The following is a 12,926-nucleotide window of genomic DNA, read 5'->3' as shown; positions in this document are numbered from 1 at the left end:
AGACGGATGACGCCTCTTGCAATTTACACTTGGTGTTAGCAGGTATAAATTCCACTGATGACAGATATTAAGGAAAGCGGTGCCTGACTTGCATGATAGCTTGGATGCTACTGCAGAAGGGCTGCAGAAGGACCATACGGTCTCCCATATTTGAAGATGAGCTGGCCCTACTTGGTGGTGAACGGGCCCCTGTGCCAGCACCGAGTCATGCCTGACCCTTTGTGGGGACACCACTTTCGCAACATTTCCTTGGCAGACTCTATCAGGGTGGTTTGCCACTGCCTTCCCCAGTCGTCCCCTTCCCCAGCAAGCCGGATACTCATTTTCCCAACTTCGGAAGGAGGGAAGGCTGAGTCGACCTGAGCCAGCTACCTGAGAGAGAATCCGGCTTCCGCTGGGCTCGAACTCGGGCCACGGGGAGAGTTTCGGTTGCAATACTGCTGCCTCCCACCCTGCGCCACATGCGGCTAGTCCCTCCTTACAAGTTAGAAATAGTTCCTCCCTAGATTAGTGAGCGAACTGTGCTACGTGCAATGCACTCCCCTGTCTGTTTCGACACGTGGATGCTCCCACAAACCTGTGTGTTTAGAATATCCAGCAACGGGAGATCTGGATGCCAATCATCACTCTAATACAAATGTTTTGGAGTGACTTTCTGGATATTTTCTCTTCTCTAGATCAACCTTTACAAGCTGGGGCCTTCCAGAAGGCTGAATTTCACTTCCCAGTATTTCCAGCAAGAAGAACTGGGAGTGGAAATACGGTATATACCCATGGATAAACGGAGAATTTTAGGAGCCAAAATGCACCCCAAAAATTGGGTTTGGCTTATCTGCGGATGGGCTTACAGTATCCGCAAGTGTATTCAGTAGTTCTTTTTTTTATAGTGCCCATATCTCCTGTATGTATTCACAGATAAGCCCATCCACAGATAAGCAGACCCTCAAAATATCATGAAAAATACCATGAAATACCAAATACCATGAAAAATGCAGGTCATCTTATCTGCAGGTGGTATTTTTGGTTTAAAATCGAAGGGTTGGTTTATCTACGGATGGGCTTATACACAGGTATATACGGTAAACACATCTGGAAGACTGGGGAATACTTGATTGATGTGCTGTTCTTTAAATCTTGCTGGCTGGGGAATTCTGGGAGTTGAAGTCCACACATCTTAAAGTTGCCAAGGTCTGAGAAACATTACTCTAAGATCTCTCTTCAGCGTATGAAATTGTGCTTAAGTTCTTTTTTTAAAAAATTAGGGGACAGCATCGAAATATGCAACTTCATCATCCCTATATTTGCAAATATTATCCAAATCAGGAATGGGCAACCATATTTGGTCAGGATGGAGTGCCCTTTTTAAAATATAGTTTTCTTTCAGCTTCTGAGGACCTCAACGAGTGACAGGGATGACATCTGTGGAAGTGGGTGAGGCTGAAATATTGACCAGGATCCTTTTTAAAATCGAAGTAGATCCAAACCCAGAACTGAGGGCTGGGGGAAAAGGAAGTATAAAAAGAAGGTATGATAAGAAAAAAATGCCCAGGACCTTGATTAAGAAGCTTGCAGACTAAGTTGGGAACCCTTAGTAGTCTATATTCAGTTTCCAAGTAAGAGGGCCATCTGGAGGAGTGTCAAAAAATTCAAGATGGCAGATGCCACCAGCCCTTCCTGTTTTTTGTCAATGTTGCAACACACACATATAAAAAAAGGACAGGACTTTCACTGCACGGTCATAGTTACCATTTTTACTTTTTTGACACCCCTTCACCCCTGTGGACATCCCAGACAAGTAGAAGCATTGATCCCACCAACCCTATAATGTTTTCTTCAGCTGGAAACCCTTCATCAGAGTCTCAAGGAGGAGTTATTCTGGCTGGATTGTCAGGGAATGTGGAAATATCTTGAGTTGGGATAACAGGGTGCAAAATTGGCTCTACCTCGCAAAATCAACATCCCCAGGTTGAAGGTGAGGCCTTCTGAATGCAAACCATGGTCTCTGAGCTTCTCTCTTCCCACCTTAGATCTTTCTCACAACCAGCTCCGCCGCTTCCACCTTCTTCCCTGTCTTTTTGGGAAGTTTTTTTTAATCAAAGAAAGGTTGGACTTACGACTAAGAAAAAAAGGTAGGAGAACAGGAATACAGCCATGAAGAGGAGGAAAGTCGACCAGTGGAACCAGTAGCCTAAATTGATGAAGCTGTACCTAAAAAGGTAACACAGAACAATGACATTTAGCAAAATAATTCATTGTTGAGGGAGAAACAACAACACAGGGACTTGGTTTCATTTCTTCTTCCCAAGCTAGTGATGTGAGTCTGAATATCATATGAAACTCATTCTGCTGTGGGCAATCAGCTGTTGGGTTAAAGCAGAAGCTCTTAGCTTTTGGGTACCATGGGCCCCTTTGAGAATCCAGCGAAGCTACAGGCCTCTTCTCAAGAAAATTGCCTTTGAACACGTAGAATAAAATAGAGATTGCCACTGTATTGCAGGTGTGCTCAAAAACAGTTAGCAAAATATTTTAAAATAGCCAATATGTAGTGTATGTACTTCTCATTAATCCATTAAACCAGTGTTTCTCAACCTTGGCAACTTTAAGATGTGTGGACTTCAACTCCCAGAATTCCCCAGCCAGCCTTGCTATCTGGGGAATTCTGGGAGTTGAAGTCCACACATCTTAAAGTTGCCAAGGTTGAGAAACACTGCATTAAATCAATAACAATACCCTTTTTTAAAGGGCAGAACAGCGAGATTTATTGAAGTTAACAAAGCTCTGGAGAGTCTACAGGCCATAAATTAATTCATGGCTTCCATAAACGATTGAATGAAAAAACTCAATCTCAGAGAAGATACTGAAAAGAAAGTTGTAATTTTTTTTCCTATCTGAGTTCATAGACCCCGTGAAATCTATCCACTGACATCCCCCACAAGGGATCCATGGATCCAGTGGAAGAAACTTTGCATTAAAGGCTTCACTCTTTTCTGCAACAAAGATTTTAAACTGGCTGAGTTAGGTCTTGGTGCCTTGTGCCAAAAAATACCTGAGAGTGAATTAAGTGAAATACGCAAAACTCAAAACTAGTTCTTCCTAGGGGTGGCTGGCACCTTAGAATTAGATCTTATCACCACTTGGATTTTATATTTATTTTTATCTTCTATTTATATTTGGTAATTTGTATTTATATTTTTGCATGCCCACAGTTTTAATGTTAGTTTTATTGTAAACTGCCCAGAGTCCCTCTTCTCAGGGGAGATGGGTGGCAGTAAAAATGTGATAGATAGATAGATAGATAGATAGATAGATAGATAGATAGATAGATAGATAGATGATAGATAGATAGATAGATAGATATAGAGATAGATAGATAGATAGATAGATAGATGATAGATAGATAGATAGATGATAGATAGATAGAAAGATAGATAGATAGATAGATAGATAGATAGATAGATAGATGATAGATAGATAGATAGATGATAGATAGATAGAAAGATAGATAGATAGATAGATAGATAGATAGATGATAGATAGATAGATAGATAGATAGATAGATAGATGATAGATGATAGATAGATGATAGATAGATAGATAGATAGATATAGATAGATAGATAGATAGATAGATAGATGATAGATGATAGATGATAGATGATAGATGATAGATAGATAGATAGATAGATAGATGATAGATGATAGATGATAGATGATAGATAGATAGATGATAGATAGATGATAGATAGATAGATAGATAGATAGATAGATAGATGATAGATAGATGATATAGATAGATAGATAGATAGATAGATATAGATAGATAGAAAGATAGATAGATAGATGATAGATAGATAGATAGATGATAGATAGATAGATGATAGATAGATAGATAGATAGATAGATAGATAGATAGATGATAGATGATAGATAGATAGATAGATAGATAGATAGATAGATAGATAGATGATAGATGATAGATAGATAGATAGATAGATGATAGATAGATAGATAGATAGATAGATAGATAGATGATAGATGATAGATAGATAGATAGATAGATAGATAGATAGATAGATGATAGATAGATAGATAGATAGATAGATAGATAGATAGATAGATAGATGATGGGTAGATAGATAGATAGATAGATAGATAGATAGATGATAGATGATAGATGATAGATAGATAGATAGATAGATAGATAGATGATAGATGATAGATAGATAGATAGATAGATGATAGATAGATAGATAGATGATAGATAGATAGATAGATAGATAGATAGATGATAGAAAGATAGATAGATAGATAGATGATAGATAGATAGATGATAGATAGATAGATAGATAGATAGATAGATAGATAGATGATAGATGATAGATAGATAGATAGATGATAGATAGATAGAAAGATAGATAGATAGATAGATAGATAGATAGATAGAAAGATAGATAGATAGATAGATAGATAGATGATAGATAGATAGATAGATAGATGATAGATAGATAGATAGATAGATAGATAGATAGATAGATAGATAGATAGAGCCAAGAGGTCTGTTCTTTAGTGCCAAGCCTGGGTGTGAAGCTTGCCCTCCAGGCAGGTTTACTAGCCTACCTTGAATGGGTAAACTAATTAAACTCTTAGAGATCAATAATATTCCCCAGATAATAGGGTTCTATAATCCTTTCTAAACATCAGCTTCCCAATATGGTCGGTGTGTGTGTCCGCAAGGGGTGGACAAGGGATGCCACAAGCATCGTGACCTTGTGCAAAGTGAAACAGATTATGGAGTGTATGCCCGTTGCGTGATGATGTGACTGATGCAAATGACATAATTTGCATGAGATTTCCATGAGATTACATTCATGATGCAGGTGACCTCAGCAGAGGTTTCGGTAGATGAAGAGAAGCAGGATGCTGGCAGCCCTTGAATGAGGAGAAGCAGGATGCTTTAAAACAGGCCTTCATAATTTTTGAATTTCTTGTCATTAAGTCCCAGCACATGTTCAGGGACGGAAGGAGTGATGATCCAAATTATCTGGAACGTACTAGCTTGGGAAATAGCAGCGGGGTGTGTGTGTGTGTGTATGCCATTTACTTTGACAGCTGCACTCCCCTCCACACACCGAGTGCTTTGAAAAAGTTTGCTGCGCAAGGCATCGGGGAATATCTGCAATAGTGGCAGAAGAACCAAAGCTGAAAAATCATTTTAAATAATGCCCAGGCACAGGCCTCTGAAGGCCTCAACATCTGTTCATTTGTGACTCATGGCCTTAGGTTCTTCTCATGGTAATCTAATATAGTCAGAACAAAGCCCCGGGATGCCACTGCCCCATAGCTTCACAAAAAGACAGCACCCTGGAATTGGAATGAACCCAGAGGTCATCTAGTCCAACCTCTTCTTCACTGCCCTAAGAGTGCCCAAGCCGTCGGAACTAGAATCTATGAGAGACCATTTGGTTTGGCTGAGCCCAGAATTTGGAGGCATAGCTCCTGCGCTGCTCTTTTATGTGGCTTGGGGTCCTGAATAAGAACAGGCTTTTTCTCAGCCCCTAACAGCCTGTGCTGGAACAGTATTTTTGTCACAGCCTCTGTCCTTTCCTCGATGCGTTAAGACCCAGGCGCTGGGTCCTTGGGCTGGCTCTGCTTTTAAAATGCAGACTCAGCTTGCTATCTCAACCTACTATCGAAATTTGTTCCTAATTTTGCACACAGTTCTTCGGTTTGCTTGCAAATTGGACACTCGTACAGCGTTCTTACTTCAGCAAAGGATCGTTACCTTGTCGTGGTGCTGGAGCTTGAGCACCTCAATGATGCCATGAGCTAAACCGTGAAGGGCCACCCAAGACGGGAAGGTCATGACCGAGAGGTCAGACTAAATGCGATCCCTGGGGAAGGTAATGGCAACCCACCTCAGTATTCTTGCCGTGAAAACTCAATGGATCAGTACAACCAGAGATATGCCGGTATACCATCGGAAGATGAGACCCCCAGGTCAGAAGATGGTCAAAATGCTACTGGGGAGGAACAGAGGATGAGCTCAACTAGCCCCAGACGTGATGACGCAGCTAGCTCAAAGCCGAAAGGACGGCTAGCAGCCGATGGTGCTGGTGGTGAACGGCGAATCCGATGTTCTAAGGATCAACACACCATCGGAACCTGGAATGTAAGATCTATGAGCCAGGGCAAATTGGATGTGGTTATTGGGGAGATGTCAAGATTAAAGACAGACATTTTGGGCATCCGTGAACTGAACTGGACTGGAATGGGCCACTTCACATCAAACGACCACCAGATCTACTACTGTGGACAAGAGGACGACAGAAGAAATGGAGTAGCCTTCATAATTAATAGTCAAGTGGCTAAAGCAGTGCTTGGATACCATCCAAAAAACGATAGAACTATCTCAATTCGAATTCAGGGCAAGCCATCTAACATCACAGTGATCCAAATATACGCCCCAACCACAGCTGCTGAAGAAGCTGAAGTAGAGCAGTTCTATGAGGATCTGCAGCACCTACTGGACGACACGCCTAAAAGAGATGTTATTTTCATCACAGGAGACTGGAATGCTAAGGTGGGCAGTCAAATGACACCTGGAATTACAGGTAAGTATGGCCTGGGAGAACAAAACAAAGCAGGACATAGGCTGATAGAATTTTGCCAAGACAACTCACTCTGCATAACAAACACTCTCTTCCAACAACCTAAGAGATGGCTTTATACATGGACTTCATCAGATGGACAACACCAAAATCAGATTGATTACATCCTTTGCAGACAAAGGTGGCGGACATCTGTACAGTCGGTAAAAACAAGACCTGGAGCTGACTGTAGTTTCGATCACGAACTTCTTATTGCACAATTTAGGATCAGACTAAAGAGATTAGGGAAGACCCACAGATCAGCTAGATATGAGCTCACTAATATTCCTAAGGAATATGCAGTGGAGGTGAAGAATCGATTTAAGGGACTGGACTTAGTAGATAGGGTCCCGGAAGAACTCTGGACAGAAGTTGGCAGCATTGTTCAGGAGGCGGCAACAAAATACATCCCAAAGAAAGAGAAAACCAAGAAGGCAAAATGGCTGTCTGCTGAGACACTAGAAGTAGCCCAAGAAAGAAGGAAAGCAAAAGGCAACAGTGATAGGGGGAGATATGCCCAATTAAATGCAAAATTCCAGAGGTTAGCCAGAAGAGATAAGGAATTATTTTTAAACAAGCAATGCGTGGAAGTGGAAGAAGACAATAGAATAGGAAGGACAAGAGACCTCTTCCAGAAAATTAGAAACATCGGAGGTAAATTCCAAGCAAAAATGGGTATGATCAAAAACAAAGATGGCAAGGACCTAACAGAAGAAGAAGAGATCAAGAAAAGGTGGCAAGAATATACGGAAGACCTGTATAGGAAGGATAACAATATCGGGGATAGCTTTGACGGTGTGGTCAATGAGCTAGAGCCAGACATCCTGAAGAGTGAGGTTGAGTGGGCCTTAAGAAGCATTGCTAATAACAAGGCAGCAGGAGACGACGGCATCCCAGCTGAACTGTTCAAAATCTTGCAAGATGATGCTGTCAAGGTAATGCATGCTATATGCCAGCAAATTTGGAAAACACAAGAATGGCCATCAGATTGGAAAAAATCAACTTATATCCCCATACCAAAAAAGGGAAACACTAAAGAATGTTCAAACTATCGAACAGTGGCACTCATTTCACATGCCGGTAAGGTAATGCTCAAGATCCTGCAAGGTGGACTTCAGCAGTTCATGGAGCGAGAATTGCCAGATGTACAAGCTAGGTTTAGAAAAGGCAGAGGAACTAGGGACCAAATTGCCAATATCCGCTGGATAATGGAAAAAGCCAGGGAGTTTCAGAAAAACATCTATTTCTGTTTTATTGACTATTCTAAAGCCTTTGACTGTGTGGACCATAACAAATTGTGGCAAGTTCTTAGCGGTATGGGGATACCAAGTCATCTTGTCTGCCTCCTGAAGAATCTGTATAACGACCAAGTAGCAACAGTAAGAACAGACCACGGAACAACGGACTGGTTTAAGATTGGGAAAGGAGTACGGCAGGGCTGTATCCTCTCACCCTACCTATTCAACTTGTATGCAGAACACATCATGCGACAAGCTGGGCTTGAGGAATCCAAGGCTGGAGTTAAAATCTCTGGAAGAAACATTAACAATCTCAGATAGCAGATGATACCACTTTGATGGCTGAAAGTGAAGAGGAACTGAGGAGCCTTATGATGGTGAAAGAAGAAAGTGCAAAAGCTGGCTTGCAGCTAAACCTCAAAAAAACCAAGATTATGGCAACCAGCTTGATTGATAACTGGCAAATAGAGGGAGAAAATGTAGAAGCAGTGAAAGACTTTGTATTTCTAGGTGCAAAGATTACTGCAGATGCTGACTGCAGTCAGGAAATCAGAAGACGCTTAATCCTTGGGAGAAGAGCAATGACAAATCTCGATAAAATAGTTAAGAGCAGGGACATCACACTGACAACAAAGGCCCACATAGTTAAAGCAATGGTGTTCCCTGTAGTAACATATGGCTGCGAGAGCTGGACCATAAGGAAGGCTGAGCGAAGGAAGATCGATGCTTTGGAACTGTGGTGTTGGAGGAAAATTCTGAGAGTGCCTTGGACTGCAAGAAGATCAAACCAGTCCATCCTCCAGGAAATAAAGCCAGACTGCCCACTTGAGGGAATGATATTAAAGGCAAAACTGAAATACTTTGGCCACATAATGAGAAGACAGGACACCCTGGAGAAGATGCTGATGCTAGGGAGAGTGGAAGGCAAAAGGAAGAGGGGCCGACCAAGGGCAAGATGGATGGATGATATTCTAGAGGTGACGGACTCGTCCCTGGGGGGGCTGGGGGTGTTGACGACCGACAGGAGGCTCTGGCGTGGGCTGGTCCATGAAGTCACGAAGAGTCGGAAGCGACTAAACAAATAAACAACAACAACAACAACAGCGTTCTTAACTTGGCTATAAATTAGGCGGCCCACTGCTTAATTAGGCCTCAGAAGGGTAGTTTGCAATGGGCATGTGCAGTAAGCAATATGTCTTCTGGAAGGTTTATCTACCTTTTAACTGTGTGAGAAATCCCAGGTAAGCCACCAGCACTTTAATTTAAATTATGAGGTCGTCCTCGCTTAATGACCACAATTGGGACCAGCAACTCCATCACTAAGCAATGCAGTTGTTTAAGCGAGACATCATGTGACTGTGATGGACTTACGACATCACTTCCACCGCAGTTGTTAAGCAAATCACTTGTGGTCGTTAAGCGAGACACCTTGTGACCACAACTTTCGATTTTACTGCAGCTTCTCCACAGAAGCTGCTTGTCAGAAGCTAGCTGTGAAACACCAAAAGTCGATCACGTGACCGTGGGGACGCTGCGATGGTCATAAATGTGAGGACTGGTTGTAAAGTTACTTTTTCAGCGCTGTCATAACTTTGGACAGTCACTAAACAGGTCAGTTGTTAAGTGAGGACTACCTGTATGAGATTCGTTATGGACTGCTATAACTTTGCAGAGCTCAGGCTTGAGATCGGCATGAACAAACACGTTGTACGTTCGCTGCCGGGGAAGCAAAGACTACCTTCCCCCAAAGTTGAGTGGGTGGTTCATTACCCACTCAAAATTAGTTCTTTCCGATTAGTCAGAACAGGACACCCTGTGGCACTGAGCACATATACTACTCCCTCCCCTCTTCCCATTACTAGCAATAAGACTCTTTCGGCACTTACCAGTCAAAACTGTTGTAGTCATTCCGTGCTTCTCCCCACATATACAGAAAGACAAAGGAAGAGCCGAATGTTAAAACCAAGAGGGAAAAACATATGCACTCTCCCTATAAGTAGAAATTGGAGGGAAAGGCATTAAGCTTAGTCTTTGATAGGAACTTCTATGCAACCTGAAATGTTGGCTGAGGAGGCAGCACCAGAGAATTTAGACTTCTCTTCCGTTTTCTGGGGTTGCTCCAACCTGCTTGGGCCCACCCTCGCAAAAGCAAAAAAGCCAATGAAATGCCCATCTGCAGCACCAGGCGGAAGAGGAAAAAAACCAAACCCACTAAAATCTCAACTTAATGGACCGTCGTAGGAAGGAAGGGTGTCCTTTAAATCCAGCTGTCTGTTAAATCCAACTGTCTGTTAAATCCAACTGTCCGTTAAATCCAAATTAATGTAACTGACCTCATTTACATCACTTGCAATTATGTAATTGACATGTTTACATCATTTGTGCCAATTTATATCATTTGCAGTAAGGTAATATTACAAATGATGGAAAAACATCTGTTCTGTAATGATGCAGATATCAAAAATTATATCAGTTATCTGGATTACTTTGGAAACAATGAACTGCCCAGCGTTTAGGAGTGAAGACTGAAGTAAAATTTTGTCTGTTGCATCCAAAGTCTGTTGAATGAAGTTGATGAGTACTGAGAGTTCACTGTTCCTAGATTTACTAAGTAATAGTAAAGGTAAAGGTTTCCCTTGACGTAAAGTCCAGTCGTGTCCGACTCTAGGGGGCGGTGCTCATCTCCGTTTCTAAGCCTTAGAGCCGGCGTTGTCCATAGGGACACTTCCGGGTCATGTGGCCAACATGACTCACGGAACGCCGTTACCTTCCCACCGAAGCGGTACCAATTAATCTACTCACATTTGCATGTTTTCGAACTGCTTGGTGTGCAGGAGCTGGGACTAGCAACGGGAGCTCACCCCGCCGCGCGGTTTCGAACCGCCGACCTTCCGATCGACAGCTCAGCGGTTTAACCCGCAGCGCCACCGCGTCCCTGTTTACTAAGTAATAAACATCTCTATTTAAGGCATTATCAAATTGGTTTGTGATTTACATTAAAAAAAATAACTCAGCCTTTTAAAAAAAAAATGATTCATTTTACTGCAGAGTCAACTAGGTCATCTCAAGATCATCTCTTAGGTTTTAAGTACATAATTTTTACACTGCCTTAAGTTTACCAACTTTACCAGTTGGAACCTGGATATTTTGCTGTTTGTTTGTTTGTTTTGCATTGGTCCTTGACCATAATAAAGTTGGTTCTGGTCTACTGCAGATTCAAATGCAGAAATAAAAAACTCAGACTTCCAACACAGCTGATACCGTGGGATCACAGAGATCCAGAACTGCTTCCACGTTAGCACAGCAGGCTGAGACCTTTCCATGCAGCTGGACTTCCATGTTGCCGTGCATATAAAATGGGTGGGGCTTCGATCATACGGTTGTGGCTGCCATCTTGACTTTTTTAACCCCCTCCCTGTGGGCATCCCTGGCCACCATCTTGACTTTTTTAACCCCCTCCCTGTGGGCATCCCTGGCCACCATCTTGACTTTTTTAACCCCCTCCCTGTGGGCATCCCTGGCCACCATCTTGACTTTTTTAACCCCCTCCCTGTGGGCATCCCTGGCCACCATCTTGACTTTTTTAACCCCCTCCCTGTGGGCATCCCTGGCCACCATCTTGACTTTTTTAACCCCCTCCCTGTGGGCATCCCTGGCCACCATCTTGACTTTTTTAACCCCCTCCCTGTGGGCATCCCTGGCCACCATCTTGACTTTTTTAACCCCCTCCCTGTGGGCATCCCTGGCCACCATCTTGACTTTTTTAACCCCCTCCCTGTGGGCATCCCTGGCCACCATCTTGACTTTTTTAACCCCCTCCCTGTGGGCATCCCTGGCCACCATCTTGACTTTTTTAACCCCCTCCCTGTGGGCATCCCTGGCCACCATCTTGACTTTTTCACTACCTGCCCCACAGACACCGCTGGTTCTGACACCACAGCGTGAAGGAGAAGAGAAGCAGCTATTACCGTTTTCAACAAAACATGCAGGCTTGGGTTCACACAACAAGGAAGATCAGGTTAAAATGGATACAGCATGTTTATTTTTCTTTATTTATTTGTCAAATTTATCACCGCCCATCTCCCCCACAAGGAGGGACTCTGGGCAGTTTACAATAAAAACACTGAACCACCATATAATATAAATACTATACAATAAAATAAATATCAATAAGCAATAAAATATAAATATATAATGTTGTGGGAACTTAGGTATTTCTTCATTACAGGTAGTCCTCAATTTATGACCATTCATTTACCAACAGTCCAAAGTTATGACGGCTTCAGAATGGGTGCTTTATGGCCTATAAAGCATTTCTGAGGGTCGCAAAATGTCGCACCATCACCCTGCAGTCTCATGATAGCATTTCAGGTGCTTGGCAATCGGCTTGCATTTACGACTGTATTGGGGAAGCTGGATTCGCTTAACGATCTGTGATTCGCTTAACGACCACTGTAAAAAGGGTCATAAAATTGGGTCCAGTCACGTGGTGACCCAACTTACAACCACAATGACTTACTATGGAAATTCTGTTCCCAATTGTGATCATAAATCAAGAAATGCGATCATGTGACTGCGGAGGGGGTGTGACGTTTTGCGTTGCGCTGAAATGCCTTCCAGGCCACAAAACACCCATTCTGAGGCCATTGTAACTTCAGACCGTCGTTAAACGAATGGTCATAAGTCGAGGACTACCTGTCTGTCCATACCAAAGCTATAATTTGGTCAAAAGCAGTTTGCCTCCACTTTCCCCCACTTTGTCCCACTGAGCTGCGTGCAATTCCTAGCCCTGTGTTCCTTAGTGCTGTGACACGCTGCGGAAGAGCTAGGCATCTCCGAAAGGGAAACATTACGGTTACCTTTTTGCAACACCAGTGTCCCGGTTTAATCGTTTTGCGCTTCTGGCTGTGCCACTGGCAGCTGTATAACCCAGTCAGGCAAGAAAGGAAGGTTTCATATGTAGAGCTTTTGAGCAAACGCTTCTTTGCTTTTTTGAGCTTCCTCAGCTTGGGTTTCTTGACCGGGGCAGGATGGTCCTCCAT

General features: G+C 42.7%; 1 protein-coding gene across 1 annotated transcript in view; it reads right to left on the bottom strand.

The window, feature by feature from the left end:
* LOC134498593 (glycerophosphodiester phosphodiesterase domain-containing protein 4-like) overlaps positions 1-12,926 on the bottom strand; it is a 31,325-nt gene extending 18,399 nt beyond the window's left edge. The window contains exons 1-3 of the mRNA XM_063304751.1: positions 12,744-12,926; positions 9,771-9,874; positions 2,115-2,208 (exon numbers count right to left, since the gene is read on the bottom strand). Coding sequence (XP_063160821.1) covers positions 2,115-2,208; positions 9,771-9,874; positions 12,744-12,926 — 381 coding nt within the window. The remainder of the gene's footprint in view (positions 1-2,114; positions 2,209-9,770; positions 9,875-12,743) is intronic.

The sequence above is a fragment of the Candoia aspera genome, chromosome 5, assembly GCF_035149785.1.
Source record: "Candoia aspera isolate rCanAsp1 chromosome 5, rCanAsp1.hap2, whole genome shotgun sequence".
NCBI classification, from domain to species: Eukaryota; Metazoa; Chordata; class Lepidosauria; order Squamata; family Boidae; genus Candoia; species Candoia aspera.
The sequence above is the reverse complement of the archived record's forward strand: the minus strand, read 5'-3'. Positions and strand labels throughout refer to the sequence as shown.